The sequence below is a fragment of the Daphnia pulex genome, chromosome 2 (assembly GCF_021134715.1).
Source record: "Daphnia pulex isolate KAP4 chromosome 2, ASM2113471v1".
Lineage (NCBI taxonomy): Eukaryota > Metazoa > Arthropoda > Branchiopoda > Diplostraca > Daphniidae > Daphnia > Daphnia pulex.
This window is the reverse complement of record NC_060018.1, coordinates 403,561-423,927: the sequence shown is the minus strand read 5'-3', so window position 1 is coordinate 423,927 and position 20,367 is coordinate 403,561. Positions and strand designations below refer to the sequence as shown.

Here is a 20,367-nt window from a genome sequence, read left to right as displayed (position 1 = left end):
ACTTTTATTCAATTACATAAGAATATATTTATTTTTATTTTTCCAAAGAACGAATTACAGTGCTGAATACGGGCAATACGAATGTGGGTAATACGAATCGTTTTGGGTCATCAATGTTTTTTTTTTTTTTACGCCGCCCAATTGATTTGATTTTTTAAATGGTTGAAGAGGTGATTTTTCAAAGACAAGTTAGATGTACTGGCAAGCGAAATTAGAGTGTACGTGTTTCACGGTAAGCAGTCGAACCGTAATGTTGTTATGCTGAAGCAATGATATAATACGTAATTGTTCAAAACAATATTGCACTGAACATTTGCAGTATTAGCGAGTAGTATTAATCTTGGAATTCAAGTTCTGTTGTAAACTGGAGGTCAGTGCCACTCAAGTTTTTTTCCATCCACTCATCGATTTTCTTATTCACCTCTGGGCCGAAATGATTTTTCCAATCACCAGTTTTCCCTGCAGCCACCGAAGTAAAGAATAGTTGGTACAACTTATCATTGTTATGGCTGTAGAACTAGGTTAATTACCTTTGCGAATGAAGTGACCATCGGGATTGAATCCGCCTAACTTTTTGGCCATTTCCATGTTGACTGACTCGTTCTTCGAAAAAGTATCAAATTTTAAATGTTCTTTGAGATTTTTAAGTTGCTCTTCCGACAGAGATTTGTCAAGAAATGTGGCGACCTTCTTAATTTCTCCAAGTAAATCCTATTAACGTGTCATTATTATTATTCAAATATTCGTCTTGTCCAATGCGACGGCTGACTCAAAAGAAAATCCGCGACCTGTACCTTTTTAAGATCTTCGTAGAAGAGAAAGAGCATGTTTGGGTTGTGGCGTTTGTTCCAGGCTTCAATAATATGAGGGAAGAAAGGAGAGAACAGGACTGAAACAACAACATGCTCATAAAACCACGGTACGTTTTAGAATATCAATTTGAAAATAATATAGATTACGTTCATCATCCATAAAGTATCGGGCGAATTTTTCAACATCTTCAGTAAAATTATGAAACTGAATCAGTTTGTGATGATGAAAATATGAAACAATGACATCTTTTGGATTACGGGCTACATAAACCACCTGCAAAACACAGCAGATAAAATATTAGTAACAACCAATCGCCTACGGTTTACAAATATGATTAAGGGAACTAGATTTCCTTGCAAGTATCCAATAACTTCGGATTAAGAAGATAAAATGGCAGATGGCTTTTAATAACTCTTGGTGAAGGCATTTGCTCAACCTTATCAAGTGTAATCAGCATTTTGCTGTGCTCTGGTGGAAGACAGCTACCAATCATGTATGGGAACCTTAAAGAGTCCATATAGTTCATAAACCGAAAACGGAAATGTCTTGTTAAAGCTCTCAATGACATCCCAACAACTGACATACTCTAGAAAGGGTGACCGAACTATTAGTGGTGCCTTAGATCCAATTGGATCACAATTGTTGAGAATCATCCACACTAATTCCTGTGTCCACGTCGTTCCTAAGTAAACAAATTCAAAGTTATCAATTTTATATGTGCGGGAGAATACGAAAAGTTAACACTTTCAAGATCCGAGAGATTTGTATTTGTTTGTTTCAAACTATGTGTTTTAAAATAGGCGGGGAGAAATACAAGGTTGCCATTTGGCTACTAGACTTTCAAGGCTACGGCCAAAAAAATTGATGACAAAGAAATAAATTGTGACGTAATAGCAGTAATTGCTAAACAAATACCACTAGGATATTTATTTTTACGAATTATTATTTTATAAAAATGTAGCTATTACATAAAAAAAATCTTAAAAATGATTGAAAAAGGATTTTACCGCATTTTGGAAAGGTTACTACCCAAACGTCGTCGCTTCTTGGTTGAAAACGTGAAATTTCTTTGGCATGGCGTGCATACTCATCCGTTAAGAGAAAACCACCAGGTTCGCTCTTCATCAGTCCATGCTGCTCGTAGTTTGTGAAGTGTTCTTTCAAGTCTCCATTCACTTCTACAGGATTGAATTTTATGTTCCACTCTGGAACAACTTCGGGAGGAACTGAAGGATTTTCGGGGTTTGTCATCGTGCGAGAGCTCAGACAACAAATGAAAACGCAACGGCAAAAAGGATCGAACAAAGACCGCGACGACTGAATGACACCGTGGCCTCCTTTTTTATACTCAACAGCGACTCAGCGAGTGCCACATCAAATTTTAACGATTTGGTTTTCGTCGTTAAATCAAATGCAAAATTATTAAATCCACGTAAATATGTATTACAATATCAGATATTTGATAATATTTATTTAAATATTTTACAACGACCCAACGAGCAAAAGAAAAATATACTTCTCTAACAACATAATTTTGATTTCGAAAATGTTATGCTGTAATCGATTACAAAAATTCTCAATTTGGCATACATAAGCATTACTCAATTTCTAAAACATTACATAAAAAAATGAGAATATAAATACATTAAAGAGCAGGCAGTGAGGCAGCAGAGAGCAGGTCCGCGGACGGCGGACCGCTAGCGGCTAGCCGTTTACAGGTGGTGGATGAAAGTAAATCTGGCAACGGTTACGAGTTGCGACACCATTTCATGTTGACAAGCCGAGAAACGAGTTGTATCAAACTGAAACTGAAACATTGAATTGATCTCGTTTTTTTGAGAAATACGCCAGAAACATTAAGGTAATTAGAGAGTACTTGTGCATATCTTGTTTTATTTCGTTTGGATCGCCATGGTAAAGCACAACGAAGACGAGAGGAGTCCCAAAAGGTCCCACGAACGAGGCCATGAAAGAGGCAAGACTCACAGACGTCGTGAAGAACGTGACTCTTCCCCACCACGAAAATCTTCACGAAGCGACCATTACCATTCAAGAAGTGATGACTATGAAAGAAGTCGGAAATCAGACAGCAGGAGACATGATTCACAAGTTTCACACAAAGAAAGTAATCGAAGAAATGACCCACCAATTCCAGTTAAAATCAAGAAAGAACCAGTTAGTGATGATGAACAAAGTTTCAGACGTCCACAACACAATGAAGGGCCTTCAAGACGGCATGAGCAACCACATTCAGAAGATCGACCACCAAGACCTTTTAAGCAGAGACGCAAAAGCCCCCGAAGTGAAGATGCTGAAGCAGCCAACTACCAGTATGGCCAACAAGTTAAAGATGAAGAAGAAGAAGGAACACTCGTTGAAAAGCAAAAACCCAACTTTGGTCTATCAGGAAAATTGACTGAAGAGAAGAATGTTTTCAATGGTGTGGTGGTCAAATACAGTGAACCACCTGAAGCCAGAATTCCCAAGCGACGGTGGCGTTTTTACGTCTTTAAAGGGGAAGAGGCATTGCCTACGTTGTACCTTCACCGTCAAAGCGCCTACTTAATCGGAAGAGATCGTAAAGTTGCTGATATTCCAATCGACCATCCCTCTTGCTCGAAACAGCACGCTGCGATCCAATTTCGGTTGGTAAACTACGAACGGCCTGATGGAACTGCAGGACGTACTGTCCGGCCATATATTATTGATCTGGAAGCAGCCAATGGTACTTTTGTAAATAATCAAAAAATTGAATCCAAACGTTACGTCGAATTGTTCGAGAAGGATGTGGTGAAGTTTGGCTTCAGTTCCCGCGAATATGTTCTCCTTCATGAAGAAAGCAAAACAGATGCTAGTTTGGACGATATGGGAGTGGGGCAGTGACACGTTGGTGACCAGCAATGTTTTGTATCATAACAATTTTCTTTTTTGAACGCCGCAATACACTTAATGTTTCTGCGAAAGGTATTCAATCGTCTTTAAGTGTTCTTTCATTTCATTTCCAGGTTTCACACATCAGTGGGGCTGTTCATGTTATTCGTAAGTTGTCACGTTAATTCAAATTTATAACTAAAGCAATTTTTACAACCAGTTGGTAACAGGTAACCAAAATTGCTGGTGTCATGAGACCTGTGGAACGACTGCTGGCCTCCTCAGCAAGACCGCCCAACATTCTAATATGTACGAGTGACAAAGAAGTTTTTCAGCAATATCGAGCCCTCTTTGAATCCACACTAGAGCCGGATTGGTATATAAACAGTATAGACATTTGATATCTGGATTCTTGATCTTAAACAATGTAACATTGATTGACAGTTATGCCCTTTACCATCTCGATGAACTCTCATTTCGTTCTAAAAAAGCTTGGCTAAGCAACACAAGCCTCCTAGTACTTGCTTCTCGATGGTCTGATAATGACTTGCACGATCCGCTGGAAGAGTACATCAAGAAGGGTGGTCAATGTCTTTCCCTACACCCTTTTTCTCCAAAATGGCTGAATGGAACCCAAGTGAATGGCGTTACAAAGTACGTATCTGATCAAGGCTTACTAGTCTCACCAGTCGACAAGCTTGATTTCGCTCAAGTACTTCCACATATTCTAGAACTTCACTTCCACATTAAGACACAAGTCAAAAGTCAACAGGAGGCTCGTATTGAATCACAGCAAATGGTTGGCCATTTAATCGCTGAACCTTATCACCAAGAAGCTTTTTTCCGTAATTTTGGCCGACAGTCCCCTGATATGATGACTGTTGAGCTCACCAAGTCATTTTCGACAAACAAGCAAGAACCACCGATAAATATTCGCAGAAACCAAAGCTCAAGATTTAACCAACGCGATTATTTTGATGTAACTTAACCAGTAGTTTTTTCTTCTATCTTTAAATCATTTTGCTTCCATAATTTCATTCTCTTTCTATCTTAAAGATGCTGAAGACCAAAGTCTTGGGTCGAACAGGCCTGTATTTCGATGTGGTTGGATCTACCCACTCGGTTTTGGAGGGATGTGATTCATTTCCAGATGGTTTGGTCGTGATTGCCCGACGTCAGAGTCAAGGTCGAGGACGAAGTGGTAATGTTTGGATGAGTCCTGAAGGTTGCGCCATGTTCTCCTTGCGGATGCGGTTTCCTTTGCAGTCGGAACTCGGAAGGCACTTGCCTCTTCTTCAACACATTGTTGCATTGGCAATAGTATTAGCAGCTAAAGGTCTCCCACACTGCCACGTAATTTGACCTACTTTTATCATTATTTCTTAATAATTTAATGAAAAATTCACAACAGGAGTTGCAGCTGGGAGTAAAATGGCCCAACGATGTCTACCATCAAGATGTCTCTCGAAAAATGAGTACTAAAATTGGTGGTGTTTTAGTGACCACTTCCATAATGGGATCAATAGTCATGGCAGCCATCGGTTGTGGTGTAAATCTGAACAATCAACGACCGACGTTGTGTCTTAATGATCTCATCCGCCAGGTAGGAGAAACCCGCCCACTTTCATTGGAACACTTTCTTGCTGCCGTATTCAATCAACTAGAAAATTTAGTGGATTCAATCTCTTGTGGCCGACTGAACCAAGTTCTGGCGTTATATCACCAACACTGGCTTCATAGCAAAGGAACTGAAGTAACTGTCTTGACTGCCGACGATGAAACTGTTACAGCTCAAATTTTAGGAATAGATGAACATGGTTTTCTACGTGTACAACCCCGGGAGGGACCTAGCATCACGGTGCATCCAGACGGCAATTCTTTTGACATGCTTAATGGATTGTTGGTCCCCAAACTGATACGCTAAGTAGCCTACCGTCCAATCTTGATCAGTTTGAAATTGTAGATTTATAAATATTTAAAGCGAGTGTTATTCCTTGATCATTTCTTCATGGTATAATAAACCGCGTTGCAGGCAGCTAAGTAGTATATTGTTATATTTTGGAAAATGTTGGGTAGTTTTTACACGTTCAAATTTGGGCAGTAGCAAACAAGAAATTGTCTTCGATTAATCTTATATTTTCTTTTAGGAAAGTGATACGATAAATGAAGATTCGCGAGACGGAGGTTATTAAGGGGTGACTGACCCAGATTGAGATCCTTTTATTTTTTTTATTCACTTCCTCGTTAGTTTGGGTTGGTGAGTTCGAATAACGGTATCTTTGAGTTCATTCTCGGTCATCCTTTACCTTTTGCATTAGTCGTCCATTGTTTGGTTTTCTCGAGCACTGAACTGCGTATATCACTTAAGCTTGTTGCCCTGAAACTTTTCTTCCAATAGAGTCTGAAAGTACGAAATCAAAATATGGTCCATTTCTGGGTTCGTGCTTTTTGCTAGCAGTCACACTTTTGGTAAGGCATACTAACATAAATTCTGTTGCTATCTTATCCTTAACGTAATTCTTTTTTTTATCTCGTTGTAGGAGCACTGTACCAATACCAAACAAAACCTAATCAATACATCAGCAAGTTAGGTACGCGAATAGTAACAGAATGAACATAATATTCCCCACGTCTTTGCTAATTTTCTGCTCCGTAATCAACAACTACCCGGTCGAAGCCTCGCGTCCCGTAAGCGTCATCGCTCACATGGTCAACACACCAAATTCTATTCGATGGGCTTTGGATCAAGGCGCTAATAGTATCGAGATTGATTTGAAGTTTAACGGCACTCGCCCCAGTAACTTTCATCACGGCTTCCCTTGTGACTGTAGTTGCCTATTGGATTTTTCAACATTTCGACACAACGGATGCAAAGTTCTCGGTGAAGATTGTTCAGCCTCCACCTCCGTTGCGGAAATGATTAAGTTCTTGTCTAGTCATGAGATTATCTCTTCACGTCTGGCAGTTATTTACGTCGACGCGAAACTTGACAATTCAGTGGGAAATTACGCCGAGGCGGGGGCCAATGTAGTGCGACTATTTAACGAGAAAGTTTTAGCAAGAGGATTCCGCGGTCAAATTCTTCTCGGATGTCTGACTATCTCACGGGTCGATTACCTGCGTGGTGCCCTACAAGAAGCCTCTAAATCCAAATACGCGGATCGTTATTTCTACACCATTGACAATGAGGGGAGAAGAGCAAATCAAGTGTTGAAGCTTTCGCTTGAATTGGAGACCAACAATATCGTTTACGATACTGGAATATCTGCTTGTTTTCATATGTTGCCGTCAGCATTTGACGATGCCATTCAATACAGCCTAGATGCAGAGGCGTACGCTGCTGTAGGCGTGTGGACTGTCGATCGAAAATCCACCATGGCTCATTACCTGGAAGCAGGTGTAGATTTCATCTTAACAAATAGACCTAAAGTGGCTGTTGAACTAATCGGTCTTGACAACATCCCTTTACCCGGCGCAGCATTCAGAACCACTTGGTAAGATAAACATATTTTGAAAATTGTATTTATGATTGATTACTAAGGAATCTATTTTGCATATGACGTCTATGTATTTAAATATAAATTTAATTTGTGGAGCCATGTCTCTTAAGGTTCCATGAAATAAATCATTTATTTTCAACAGCGTTTAATATCAGTTTACAGATATGATGAAAGTTCGACAATATCGGTATGAGAATTTTTACTGATTTAATATTATTGCATCAATTTTATTTTATTTCATTTTATTTTTTTTTTACCCGAACCACCTTACAAGCATTGGCTCGGCCTCCCACACGTCCTCTCCATCAGACTCTTCGGCGAATTCCGTTTCATCGGAAAATGTTATTGTTTGACAGGTAGCCTGGATGTCCCACCAATTAGTCATGTCGCTGTAAATTTTGCCAGGCTTATTGGGAACATGAAGCATACGGCAAAGTTCACACATGCTCCGTTTTATTCCGTCGTCGTTATTGTTAACGACATAGTGCTTTTTCCACCAAAAATACTCGTTGTAAAGTGTGTCGTTTCCATCTAGCAAAGTCAGATAATCGGCCAGCTCCCGGACGGACTGATAATCGGCTGCATTAATGTAAGAGTGTGGGGGAGCCATTCGTGCGTGGTGGCCGTGTAGATCAAAGACGATCGGAATTATGTGGTAGCGCATCTGATCGAAAAACTTTTCCGTGACATAATCTTCGCACAGTGTGTTTTCCAGTGAGAGGTAGAATTTGTAATCGCGCTCCAACATTTTGCGACAAAATTCCGGATTTGAACGAGAGCAACTCATATTCCCGCACTCCCCATAAATATCGACGTCGATAAAAGTTTTCAGTCGATCGACGTATTCGTTTCGAGCGCTTAAAGATTTGCAATTGGAAACGAACCAAGCGACCTTTTTTGTTTTTCCGGCTGTGTAACTGATTGTTGAATCGAAATGGGTTTCAGCAATAAGTTGTTCCAATTCGTGCGTGTCAGAGAGTTTCGTCCCAATAATTGGATTCGTCAAAGTTATCCATCCGTAAGGATAAGCAATATCCGAGTCCCAACGATACGTCATTGTCCAGTTGAAAAATTCGGCCATGGTGTTTGTATTGACGTAACGCCAACCTGGCGATTCTCTGCTCCAAAAGATGTAACGCTGATGACGTGACCGATTGACCGGGAGATCCGTTGGAGTCCATTTTCGCTGATTAAATACCACTGCATCATAGCTTTCAATAGGTAAAATTTTTCGATTGCTTGTCGTTTTACACTGCCAAACTGGGCAGTTGGCTTTTAAAAACTTATCTTTTCCAATCCCAATGTCAAAAGTTTTATTTCCAGCATATGCTTCATTCCAGAAAAGGATTGTCTTCCACTGAATGTCCGACTGCATCTTCTTGTTGTTTTCTAGAACATGGAACCGAAATGCCGATTCCTCATTCGGTTGACCAAGTGCACTTTGACTGTCTGACATACGATTTAACCAAAAAGCCCCAAGGAAACACGCTAGTGTTATAGAAATTAGACCAAGTACTGTGCCTCCTTGAGCAATAAAACGATATCGAAACATTTCACTATTTCAGTCACCGTCTATTGGATCGGCGTGACTGAGGTTTTAATGTAGTCTTTCAAAGCGTAGCTTATAATAAATCAGACGACTGGCGATAGTCAGGCTCTGACAGACTTGACAAACCAGATGTAACCGTGTTTAACCAACACATCTGCTACAGGATTCAACAAACGTTAACCGTTCGTTAAATACTTCACGATTCAGTCCTGAGGTAATTGACCGATGAAAGTGAAATGCTTGTATTGACAGACCTGCGGTGGGTAAGTAATGATAGCCATACAGTCATACACATATAAGCCCCAAATACGTACGTACTTATACACACCATTTATACTGGGTCATTTACGGTATGATATGTCAACAAGAAAATGTTTTTTGGTTTCATTGTTTTCATGTTCAAATTGCACGACAGCAAGAACTTTAACGAATTGATGGCATCGTCCTGAATGCATACATGCTCTCTATGTCTCACTGTGTCTCTAGTGGGCTGCAACCTGCAATTTTGTTTTGTGTGTGTTTAGGGATTGAGCTATTGAGTCCTAGCAGTGACGGTAGTCCTGGGAAGGAAGGAGGGAGATTTGCAGATTTCGTTTTGGACCACGCTGCTTCAGTGTAGTGTTGCCAGTGGAGGAGTGAGGGTCTCGTTCCGGGATCCGTTTGGAAAACAGATTTCACTTAGGCAAATAGTTACTGCATCAAGACAATTAACTCTAGAAAGAGTAATTTGCATGCCAAACATGTCAAACCAGTCGATTGAAATGTGTCATGGCTTTGGAAAAACTCCAGGTATAACTATTATTATAAATATTTTAGTTGCAAGTTTACTTGATTTTTATTGTGGATTTATTAGATTTAAATACCAGCTATGGAAATGCTCCTGAGGCTGATGATGAAAGCGTTGAAACATACCACCTGAATACACCACCTAAGAGCTACAGATCTGCCGCCTACTGTTTCTCAAGTAACATTTAATATATATAAACAAATGCTACGAGTACTTACAATATTTTAAAATTTTAAGGTGTTGCTTTTTCCAAGCTGAAGGGAATCGTATTAATCCTTGCATGGTGGATTGACTATATCACTTTCTACTCTTTATTGCTTGATACTTGTGTTCTCCAAAGTCGAGGAATAACCAAATTGAGAAATCTATGCAGGCAAGTGGGGCAACAATGCAAGAGTCGAAATATCCTGATGGTTTTCCTCTTTTTGCTACTCTGCTTCTGTGCAGGTTTGATTGTTCTTTTATTTTTAATTATTTTATTTTTAATTATTTCTTACATAAATTTCTTACATTCCATTCTGCAAACTAATATATATGCCTATTTTCAACTTTTTAATCAGGTGGATTGCTACATTCTGCTTTGCATGCCTTCATTACCCGCGCAGAAGATGTCCCCTCTAATACCTTAGTTAACCCTTTTCCAACCCAAGATTTGCTTCCGACTTTAAATTAAAACAACGACTTATCTCGTCGCTACCTTATCTCTTTTAAGAACTGATAAAATTGAACAAATGTGCTATCTAGAAGTAGAAGTTCCAAATTAACGATTTTTTTTTTTTTTTTTTTAAATTTGGAACTCTAGTCTTTCAAGAAAATTGATGTCAAGGTAGCTAGACAAGTGGTGCGGTGCGAAAAATGTGATGTTTTGTTTTTGAATGGTTTAATAAGTTAACTAGCCCTCCTCTGTTTGCTTTGCCTCTACTAAAATTGCTGTATGTCATTCTAGGAATCTAGTGAAGTTGTTTAACCGCATTTAACCTTTCTAATTGGTAACTCCGATGTGTAAAATTGAAATAAAGTAAACCGGATATTTTTGTATTATCATCAAAAATCAACATTTTAACATATGTAAGCTGGCGGAACATAATGCTTTGCAAGCAAATCAAAATCTCTTTATTTATTTTGGAACTCAATGACAAAAGATTGTTCGGGAGCAGAATCAATCAGCTGGCTCAAAAAAATCTTAGTCTGTGGTGAAACTGTTAATACTTTGGAAACATACCACAAATCTTTTTGATTTGGCACCAGCAGCCCAATTCTATGATTTCCATCATCATCAAAAACGAAACAATATACTAAGCTTATTTTTGTGTTTTTGCACTTGTTCCATTTTGGTATGTTTCTTTTCTAAAGAATTGCCTAGTCCATCTTCATTCTCTAATTCTTTATTTTTTTCACACTAGGTAGTAGTCAAAAGGTGTGTAACATTGTGTCCACCAGGTGCCGGAGTGTCTGTTCGTGAGGGAGTCGAAATACGCCATTGCTTTTGAGACACTGGACGGAAATGTAGGAATGTTGCTGACGCCTGACGGTGTTTTTCGCTTTTACTTTTAAAAACAATGAGGTATTTTTGTGTCATTTGCCTATGTTGGTGTCCATGCAGTATATGCAGTGTTGTGCAAAATAGTCGATGTTGCCTGATGGCTGTCGGGCTTATTTTATCGGCAGCATTTTGTCGATATGTCGTCTCTTGCTACCTGTATCGCCGTTGAGGTAATGCTTGATGTACAGTCTCATTTAATTATTGACTTTAAGTTATTATCTCCGTTTTCATTTCAGTTGATTCGTTTGCCGCTGTTCCTTAGACTTGATCCACCGGTGAAACTAAGAAGACGTTGCTGAAATTCAAGATTCGGAAGGCTTAAACGAGGGTACGTAATTACATGTTAGTCAAATTGCTAAAGCTACAAATTCAATTGTTTGTATTACCCAGATGACGCGGAGGTGTTGTCCATTGAGGGATTTTGGTGACAAGGAGTCGCTAAACGAAACGCTAAACCAAATGAAACAAAAATATTAAAAAAGGTAATGCTAGATACGACATGAAGCTTTTGCTTTCGCAGAAAATAATGTGAATTTGTTTGCAGCCAACGATCCTTTATATATCCGAGCCGAGTCCTTTCCGTCTACATTCGGTGTGAAGAGCAAAACCCAAATTTCAACACATTTCACTGCTTAGCAACGAAAACAAAGCGAGTGTCAAAACATTGTTTTACTTGCAAATACTTTATTGTGGCAGAAACGCGTTGGTCATGTAACAGGGTGAATTTTTTCCCCTTTTGTTCATGCAGCATCAAACGACACGCGATAGGTTCCGGCGGTCATCATTTCATCAACTATTCAAGATGGTAGATCTGTCAATGTAAAAGACAGGGTAAGGGTAGCTCCTGTAAATGTTATTCATTTATGTTAAATAGCTGCCAGTAGGATCTCATTGTTGATTTGCGGTTACAAAATCCATAGCCCTAGAGTTTAGGTATTGTCAATCAATCATTTGATTTGCGTTTTAGATACTCCTAAATCAGTTGTGGAAATACCATTCCCCCCGCTTCTCCTGGATGGTTACTTAGGATCATTTAACTTCATTTATGAGTTGTGCGTTGTAACATAGCGGACGAACTCTGACAGTCTATCGAGATTCGAGCTATAGAAATTGCGTCTAATTTCTTATTTTATTGATTTTATTCAACCGTTTTATGAGAAGCTTTGATTTGTATTTTTTTATATTAATAATTTACCTTTTTTTATCTTTTTTTTTTAGATTTTCATTTCCGACCGCAGGTGCAAGGATTATGTGTTTGAAACTTAGATAAGTTTGCAGTAGAATATTAAAAAAAAAAGCCGAATGTCCTTCAAACGGTTCGAAATGGAAGATTTATTCATTCACCGAAGAAACTAGTCAAATGACTCAAATGTCAAATGTGGTATTTTTTTAAGTCTAAAATTTAAGCCATTATCATTTATGATTTGATATGTATTTTGATATTGGTTTTTGTAGACCCATCCCCGGCAACGTCAACCTGCAGAAAGAAAAAGGTCATTTTCTATGGCCTTGACGCTCGAAGTTCACGGAGATCATAACGTAAAACGTGTCATGCAGTGGTGTAGAGGTTGGGTGAGAACGACACGTGTTGCTTCATTATCAAAAAGGTCCAATAGCCGCAAGGCTTAGGAGGTGAGGGTGAGGAAAAAATCGGATAAAAGGAGAGAGAAAAGGCGATTGAAACCAGTCGAGTGAGCATCTCCGACCCGGCAACAACTCCATTCTTCGGACATTCTTCGTCGTAATATCAGTTCGCAATCATGGGTAAATGTTCATTTTTATTTCAAGTCGTGAATAATTCTATCTTGTTTTCAGTTGTTGATATGACTAATTAATAATTTTCAAATCGTGTATTGTATAGTTAATTATGGCGTTGTGTTGCTGTCGGGCGTTGTATCGTTGATGTCGACTACGAGAGAAATTTGTATAAAAGGAAAGAGAAAAGTCGACAGAAGTCAATCAAGTGAGCATCTCCGACCCGTCAACAACTGCATTCTTCGTCGTATTAATAGGTCGCAGTCACAATCACGGGTAAATATTCTGTATTTTTACGTAGAAATTTGTATCAATTTACATTTTTTTCTATTTGATAATATTCTCGTTATAATTGAATATTGTCTAGCATAACTATGGCGTCGTGCAGCTATTGGTTGTTTCGTCGATTTCTGGGTTGACCACTGGTGTGCTGATGCCGCTGGGTATGGCGGATACCAAACCGCAACGCCGCCGCCTTACTACACAACAACATACGCAACGACTAGTTACTACACCGAGGTTGCACAGTTAGGTTTACAGTTACACCACCAAGGGTCCACCACAACTTATGCTGCTCCGAGCTATTACACCGAAGACCAGAAGTTTTATTCTTCCCCGAGCTACACTACCAAATCGCATGTGCACACCTCCGAGGCTCCTAAGTACTACACCACCAAGGCACCTGAGTCTACACAACTACCTATACTGTCCCAAGTACTACACCAAGGCTCCAAAGTACTACAGCACTAAGGCACCGGACTACTACACGACTATATATGCTGCCCCCACCTGCGACACCGAGGCTCCAGCTTTATTACCTTACCAAAGCGGTCGAACACAGTGGCGCCCAAGTACGATGGAAATCAGTCCAGTGAGCATCTCCGCCGCCCTACAAGGCAGCCCCGAAGTTTCGAATAAACTTAGTTTCAAATAGTGGAACGGCAAAGAGCGAGGGTGAGCTCTTTATTATTGTAATTTTTTGGAACATGTACTTGTGACACGTTTTTCTTTCTAGTCTCTTTTTCGAACAAGACGAATTCTATTGCAATCCCTTTAAGATAGCGGCGGCGTTGCAGTCGTACGTTGACAACGCGTCGTTAAACTTGACATTGTTGGTCGGAAAGCCTAACTTCATGATGGCCGTACCATCACCTACGACAAGTGCCTTATTGCCACAGGTAAACATTTTATGCTCAACGAAATTCGTATTTAAAAGTCTCAATGATTACACCTTAATGGATTGTTGAATAACCTTGATAATCTTCCTGCTAGATAGTATCTGAGAGCCTGTTTAAACTGTAGCTATTTATTTCTATAATTACGAATTACTCTAAAAATGGCGTTATTTTCTTGCTAGGTGGTAAACGAAAATCTTTGCCAAACCCCTGAGCGGTGCCCCTAAAGATGTCCACGAGCAAGTGACGCAACATCTATGGCCCAGTCCTCCCTAACTATTTGAGCCAATGGACTTTCGAGAAGGTGGAAGCGGAAGACGTTTATGTGTTGCCCAAAGCAAATGTTGAGGATGTAAGTCTGGAAGACAACAAGGTCGCATTGACCTTAAACGATGGTCAAAAGGTAATTAATTATTTCAATACATGTCTTAGCGATGTTTATAAAAATCTAAAAATTATTTCAGCAAATTTAAACTGACCATGTCGTCGCTGCTGTCGGTTTGAACGTAAACACGGATTTGGCTGTCGCTTTTGGATTGAAATAGATTCCAATTTTGGTGGTTATCGAGTCAATGCTGAGCTTGAAGCACGACCAAACGTCCGGTTGGTAAGAATCCTTGAACATTTTTCATTTCATATTAATTGTAATACTTGTGATTATAACTTAACCAACATCGACTGCTCTGATGTTGTTGTTAGGTAGTTCAGTAGTTGGTAGATATGAAGCTCCTGTTAAATTAGATTCTAATTATTGGTTTTGGAGTTTATTTTTTATTAGACTGGAGATGCTGCCTTGTTTTGTGATCAAGATTGTGAGCAAATTGGTTCGTCATCGTATTAAACATCACCACCATGCTGTTGTATTAGGGCGATTGGCTGGAGAGAAGAATACTGGCAACGAAACACGGATGAACAACTGCAGTGCACTGTCACCAAGTGCATTCTTCGTCGTATTATTAGTACGCAATCGGTAAATAGTCTGTTTCATGGAGTTTGCATAAATTATTTGTTTTTTATCTGTTTATGTACCATATTGAATATTAATGTTCAAATTATTTACCACATAGTTGATTGTGATGTCGTGATGTTGCTGTTTGCCGTGTCGTTGAAGGCTGGGTCGATCACTGGTGTACAGATGTCTCCTGGGTATGGCGGATACCAAATTACCACGCCGCCGCCTTACTAAACAACGACAACATTCGCAAGAACCGGTTACTACACTGAGGCACACCATTACTACACCACCAAGGCTCCAGAGTATTACACCGCAGCTAATGCTGCCCCGAGTTACATCATCAAACGTACTACACCGAGGCTCCCAAGTACTACACCACCAAGTCACCGGAGTACTACACGTATGTTACCCAGCTTGCTACACCGAGGCTCCCAAGTATTACCTAGTTCCTAGCTACTACACCGAGGCTCCAACTTATTACACCACTAAAGCGGCTGAACACTACACCGAGCCACCCAAGTACTAACCAACGAGGCTCCAGAGTATTACACCACAACTTGTGCTTCCCCGAGCCACTACACCGAAGCCCCGAAGTATTACTCTGCCCCAAGCTACACAACTACAACTGAGGCGGCCAAGTATTACGCAGCCCCGACTAACTACACAGCGGCTGCTCCTGCGTACTACGTTGAACCGGAATACTACACCGAGGTTCCAGTTTACTACACCACAACCTACGCTACACCTAGCTACACCTAGCTACTACACCGAGGCCCCTATGTACTACACTACCAAGGCACCTGAGTATTATAACACTACTTCCGCTGCTCCGACCAACTACACCGAAGCTCCGAAGTATTACTCTATCCCGAGTTACTACACCACAAGGCACCTGAATATTACACCACACCCTACGCTTCTCCCACTTATTACAGGGACGTTTCTAAATACTAGAGTCGAATTTTCAATTTTAATAATGTTCAGATTTGTCGGTCATATCTTAATAATTACTAGTCACTGGGAATTGTTGATCTTTGAAGAGGAATAGTTTTTTTTTAACCTGGGTTATCATTTTGTACGACTTATCTTGCCACCTAAAAGCCTTTGACATTGCGACGTTTTTTTATTTTTATTGAATCTTTCCTATTTCGCATGTTGGAGATGACTATTGCTCTAGTCGCTTTGCATTCCGACATGTTCTAGTGTTTGGACGAACTTCATTTACAGGGCAAGTTACGAAAGAAACGTACTGTGGTGTTTACTAAAGAAATTTGATGTTAACAGCTGGCGTAACAAAGGAGTTGCAGATAGTGTTTGGTTTTTCATAGAAGTTTATTTGAAGGGTCTGGAGTTGATCAGTCACTTGCCTATAACTTATGTAAAACTTCAAAGTTATAAAAAATATACAAGTCTTGAACTAAACATTTTTTCATTATAAGCTATGAAACACAACACACAAAAACATTAAAAGGAATTGCTTTATTGTCCCACCTCCACCCACAATTCCACCACATTTTACAATCACATACATACATACACTTAAATTAACCCGTTGGCTGCCACGCCATACAACCCGTAGGTTGTACTCTACTGTTCTACGCGCCACGTCTGAAGGATCCGTGACCAAAGTGGGACTTGCCATTGCTGACAAGTCCGGGCTGACACGGTGACAGGAGAATCCATCACCGTATCGACAAGGGGGAAGTCCCTATAGTGCATTGCCTTATCAGGCGCCTTGCGGCAAGTTTTGGGCTGGTGCGACTTTCCGACCCCGCGGCATGAAAACCACGAGACCGAACAGCGCACGCAGCCCGTGCTAAGGAGCTAGGGGAGGACAAAGGCGTGGCAGACAACGGGTTAACTAACACAAACACAAACATATTACCAACAACAAATGATGATCCGCGCTGACACTTTGGAGATACCGGCGATGTTTTGGTGTCCATCTTCTCGAAATTTCCTCTGCATTACCTGAATAAAGAGAAAACAATTCTTATTTACTGACATGCCAATAAAAGTTACATAATACAGAAAGAAACAATAATCAGGTTTTTTAGCTCAAAGATTCAAATATGCAATTTTTTAAAGTTTAAATCAAGCTTGCAATGTTGAGAACTGTTAACAGAACAAAGCTCACTTGCTAGTCTTTTAAAAAAAATTCCGGAAGTATACCGGAAGTAACCACAGCGCCTCAACCATTGAGCTGTCGTCAAAATAAACCACATATTCGTGATCCCCATGAAATTTGGGGTCGATTAGGTGGGATTTAAACGAAATCCAAAATTTGGCCAAAATCGAGAATTTTCCTGAACTATAGTTCAGGAAAATTTTCGAAACCGGAAGTACGAAAACGTAAAAAATAAAACATGAACTTTACCACAAATTTGACGAGGATCACGAATATGTGGTTCTTTCGTACGTCAGATGAATATTTACTAAACTACAGACTGAAATGAGTAAACCGGAAGTAGAAATAAAAAATCAAATATCGAAAACCTAACAAGTGAGCTTTGTTGGGGGAATAGTTATCGTTAGTTATCACTAAATTCTTCAACAAAATAACTGCCAATAAATGTTTAAAAAGATGTGCAAAGTAATGAAACTGACTGTTTTGACAGCTGCACATTTTCAAAAAGCCATCTAGCGTTAGAAATAACAAACGTCCAAGTAAAACTTTGTTTGCGCGCAAAAAGGGCCTGATTTTGGAATTATTACACAGACACAGAGTTTAACGCAACTAGACTATTGGTAAATAACCTAAGAAAATAAGTCAATTGTCCGGTACCTGGCCATAATCCCGAGGTAAGTAACTGCAGGTGTGTATCAGCAAAGGGTAGCGACCACTGAAGTGTTCCAACTCGTCGGTGAAGTAAGACACTCGTCGGTGAAGTTGTAGCAGCAAAAGCAGTGAAGCTAGATGAGTGTACGTCGGGAAGATAAGGATGGAGCAGAACGTTGCTGGATGTCCCTCTTTCTTCATGGACAAAGGTCAGCATTAGCATTGGCTTAAGGATCTATTACGTGCTCTGTAAAAAAAATGTATTGCATTAATGAATTGAAAATATAACAGTTAATAAAGCATTTCAATCTTTACCTATACTAAGAAGCACACTGAAGATTTTCATGATAAAAACCGCAAAAATGGAATCACAGCAACCAACAGCCTTACTCCTTAAGGTTGCGGTAAATTTCCTGATGCTAAGGAAAGTGTCATGAAGTATTGCAGTAGCGTGGTGATAGGTTATATTGATGCTTACCTTTATCATATGGGTGAATGGTGCTGAATTTAGTACGGCATTTGACGTGGTGTGGTTGGTGTTGTAGCAGTAATGGGGAAATACCTTGTCTCCACACATTTGTATTCTATGATATGTGAGCTTCACACATGAGTTTTAGGCTTTTGACAACATGATGGGTCTATTGGAGGGAAAGTGACTGAGCGGTGAGCGCTAAGTCAGCTTTTTGGAATGACTGACAGTATGCATCTAAAATTTGAAGAAATAAGTTAGTACAGCATAAAAATAAGGAAATTAGGTCAAGATAAACCTACATATCATACGAAGTTCAATTTGGTATATGAAATCACAGGAATATAAGTATTAATTAGCATCCAATTGTTTCGCCCATTTTGCCTTGTTTCACGATGCAACAACAACAAAGGCGACAGTGGCGAAAGCTGGTAACGAGTTTTTGAATCCTAAGTTCAAAATCGTCAACTTAAGATTCAAAAATCGTTACTAGATGTCGCCACTGTCGCCTTTGTTGTTGTTGCATCGTGAAACGAGGCAAAATGGGCGAAACAATTGGATGCTAATTAATACTTATATTCCTGTGATTTCATATACCAAATTGAACTTCGTATGATATGTAGGTTTATCTTGACCTAATTTCCTTATTTTTATGCTGTACTAACTTATTTCTTCAAATTTTAGATGCATACTGTCAGTCATTCCAAAAAGCTGACTTAGCGCTCAGTCACTTTCCCTCCAATAGACCCATCATGTTGTCAAAAGCCTAAAACTCATGTGTGAAGCTCACATATCGTGGAATACAAATGTGTGGAGACAAGGTATTTCCCCATTACTGCTACAACACCAACCACACCACGTCAAATGCCGTACTAAATTCAGCACCATTCACCCATATGATAAAGGTAAGCATCAATATAACCTATTACCACGCTACTGCAATACTTCATGACACTTTCTTTAGCATCAGGAAATTTACCGCAACCTTAAGGAGTAAGGCTGTTGGTTGCTGTGATTCCATTTTTGCGGTTTTTATCATGAAAATCTTCAGTGTGCTTCTTAGTATAGGTAAAGATTGAAATGCTTTATTAACTGTTATATTTTCAATTCATTAATGCAATACATTTTTTTTACAGAGCACGTAATAGATCCTTAAGCCAATGCTAATGCTGACCTTTGTCCATGAAGAAAGAGGGACATCCAGCAACGTTCTGCTCCATCCTTATCTTCCCGACGTACACTCATCTAGCTTCACTGCTTTTGCTGCTACAACTTCACCGACGAGTGTCTTACTTCACCGACGAGTTGGAACACTTCAGTGGTCGCTACCCTTTGCTGATACACACCTGCAGTTACTTACCTCGGGATTATGGCCAGGTACCGGACAATTGACTTATTTTCTTAGGTTATTTACCAATAGTCTAGTTGCGTTAAACTCTGTGTCTGTGTAATAATTCCAAAATCAGGCCCTTTTTGCGCGCAAACAAAGTTTTACTTGGACGTTTGTTATTTCTAACGCTAGATGGCTTTTTGAAAATGTGCAGCTGTCAAAACAGTCAGTTTCATTACTTTGCACATCTTTTTAAACATTTATTGGCAGTTATTTTGTTGAAGAATTTAGTGATAACTAACGATAACTATTCCCCCAACAAAGCTCACTTGTTAGGTTTTCGATATTTGATTTTTTATTTCTACTTCCGGTTTACTCATTTCAGTCTGTAGTTTAGTAAATATTCATCTGACGTACGAAAGAACCACATATTCGTGATCCTCGTCAAATTTGTGGTAAAGTTCATGTTTTATTTTTTACGTTTTCGTACTTCCGGTTTCGAAAATTTTCCTGAACTATAGTTCAGGAAAATTCTCGATTTTGGCCAAATTTTGGATTTCGTTTAAATCCCACCTAATCGACCCCAAATTTCATGGGGATCACGAATATGTGGTTTATTTTGACGACAGCTCAATGGTTGAGGCGCTGTGGTTACTTCCGGTATACTTCCGGAATTTTTTTTAAAAGACTAGCAAGTGAGCTTTGTTCTGTTAACAGTTCTCAACATTGCAAGCTTGATTTAAACTTTAAAAAATTGCATATTTGAATCTTTGAGCTAAAAAACCTGATTATTGTTTCTTTCTGTATTATGTAACTTTTATTGGCATGTCAGTAAATAAGA

General features: G+C 39.4%; 5 protein-coding genes across 18 annotated transcripts; 3 read left to right on the top strand and 2 right to left on the bottom strand.

The window, feature by feature from the left end:
* Positions 1 to 12: 12 nt before the first annotated feature.
* LOC124188767 (sulfotransferase 1B1-like) lies at positions 13 to 2,158 on the bottom strand. Its single transcript, XM_046581616.1, has 7 exons — positions 1,821 to 2,158; positions 1,399 to 1,495; positions 1,166 to 1,316; positions 960 to 1,086; positions 795 to 889; positions 531 to 711; positions 13 to 459 (listed from the first exon to the last, which is right to left on the bottom strand). The coding sequence occupies exons 1-7, from the start codon at positions 2,062 to 2,064 to the stop codon at positions 335 to 337; spliced, it is 1,020 nt and encodes a 339-aa protein (XP_046437572.1). The 5' UTR covers positions 2,065 to 2,158; the 3' UTR covers positions 13 to 334.
* Positions 2,159 to 2,501: 343 nt separating this feature from the next.
* Positions 2,502 to 16,370, top strand: LOC124188765 (biotin--protein ligase-like). 14 transcript variants are annotated; one of them, XM_046581613.1, is made up of 26 exons: positions 2,502 to 2,674; positions 3,819 to 3,852; positions 3,915 to 4,060; positions 4,129 to 4,663; positions 4,741 to 5,037; positions 5,096 to 5,287; positions 5,832 to 5,941; positions 6,003 to 6,153; positions 6,225 to 8,405; positions 9,258 to 9,522; positions 9,587 to 9,697; positions 9,758 to 9,967; positions 10,081 to 10,854; positions 10,924 to 11,233; positions 11,300 to 11,391; positions 11,454 to 11,545; positions 11,608 to 11,894; positions 12,282 to 12,444; positions 12,519 to 12,827; positions 12,925 to 13,094; positions 13,186 to 13,772; positions 13,834 to 13,996; positions 14,176 to 14,396; positions 14,458 to 14,600; positions 14,757 to 14,963; positions 15,061 to 16,370. In XM_046581613.1, the coding sequence occupies exons 2-7, from the start codon at positions 3,844 to 3,846 to the stop codon at positions 5,874 to 5,876; spliced, it is 1,224 nt and encodes a 407-aa protein (XP_046437569.1). In that variant the 5' UTR covers positions 2,502 to 2,674; positions 3,819 to 3,843; the 3' UTR covers positions 5,877 to 5,941; positions 6,003 to 6,153; positions 6,225 to 8,405; positions 9,258 to 9,522; positions 9,587 to 9,697; positions 9,758 to 9,967; positions 10,081 to 10,854; positions 10,924 to 11,233; positions 11,300 to 11,391; positions 11,454 to 11,545; positions 11,608 to 11,894; positions 12,282 to 12,444; positions 12,519 to 12,827; positions 12,925 to 13,094; positions 13,186 to 13,772; positions 13,834 to 13,996; positions 14,176 to 14,396; positions 14,458 to 14,600; positions 14,757 to 14,963; positions 15,061 to 16,370. The 14 variants fall into 14 exon arrangements, with proteins under 14 accessions (XP_046437569.1, XP_046437570.1, XP_046437571.1 ...); XM_046581611.1 differs by having other exon boundaries at positions 2,504 to 2,674; positions 5,096 to 6,153; positions 6,225 to 7,178; positions 7,340 to 7,371; positions 7,459 to 8,405; XM_046581608.1 differs by having other exon boundaries at positions 2,504 to 2,674; positions 5,096 to 6,153; positions 6,225 to 7,178; positions 7,281 to 7,371; positions 7,459 to 8,405.
* Positions 2,669 to 3,780, top strand: LOC124188769 (smad nuclear interacting protein 1-like). The gene has a single exon (XM_046581618.1). It carries the CDS (start codon positions 2,725 to 2,727, stop codon positions 3,694 to 3,696), a length of 972 nt encoding a protein of 323 aa, XP_046437574.1. The 5' UTR covers positions 2,669 to 2,724; the 3' UTR covers positions 3,697 to 3,780.
* LOC124188940 (dermonecrotic toxin SpeSicTox-betaIB3-like) lies at positions 6,295 to 7,182 on the top strand. The gene has a single exon (XM_046581877.1). The coding sequence runs from the start codon at positions 6,295 to 6,297 to the stop codon at positions 7,180 to 7,182; it is 888 nt and encodes a 295-aa protein (XP_046437833.1).
* Positions 7,438 to 8,640, bottom strand: LOC124188939 (alpha-(1,3)-fucosyltransferase C-like). The gene has a single exon (XM_046581876.1). The coding sequence runs from the start codon at positions 8,638 to 8,640 to the stop codon at positions 7,438 to 7,440; it is 1,203 nt and encodes a 400-aa protein (XP_046437832.1).
* Positions 16,371 to 20,367: the final 3,997 nt, after the last annotated feature.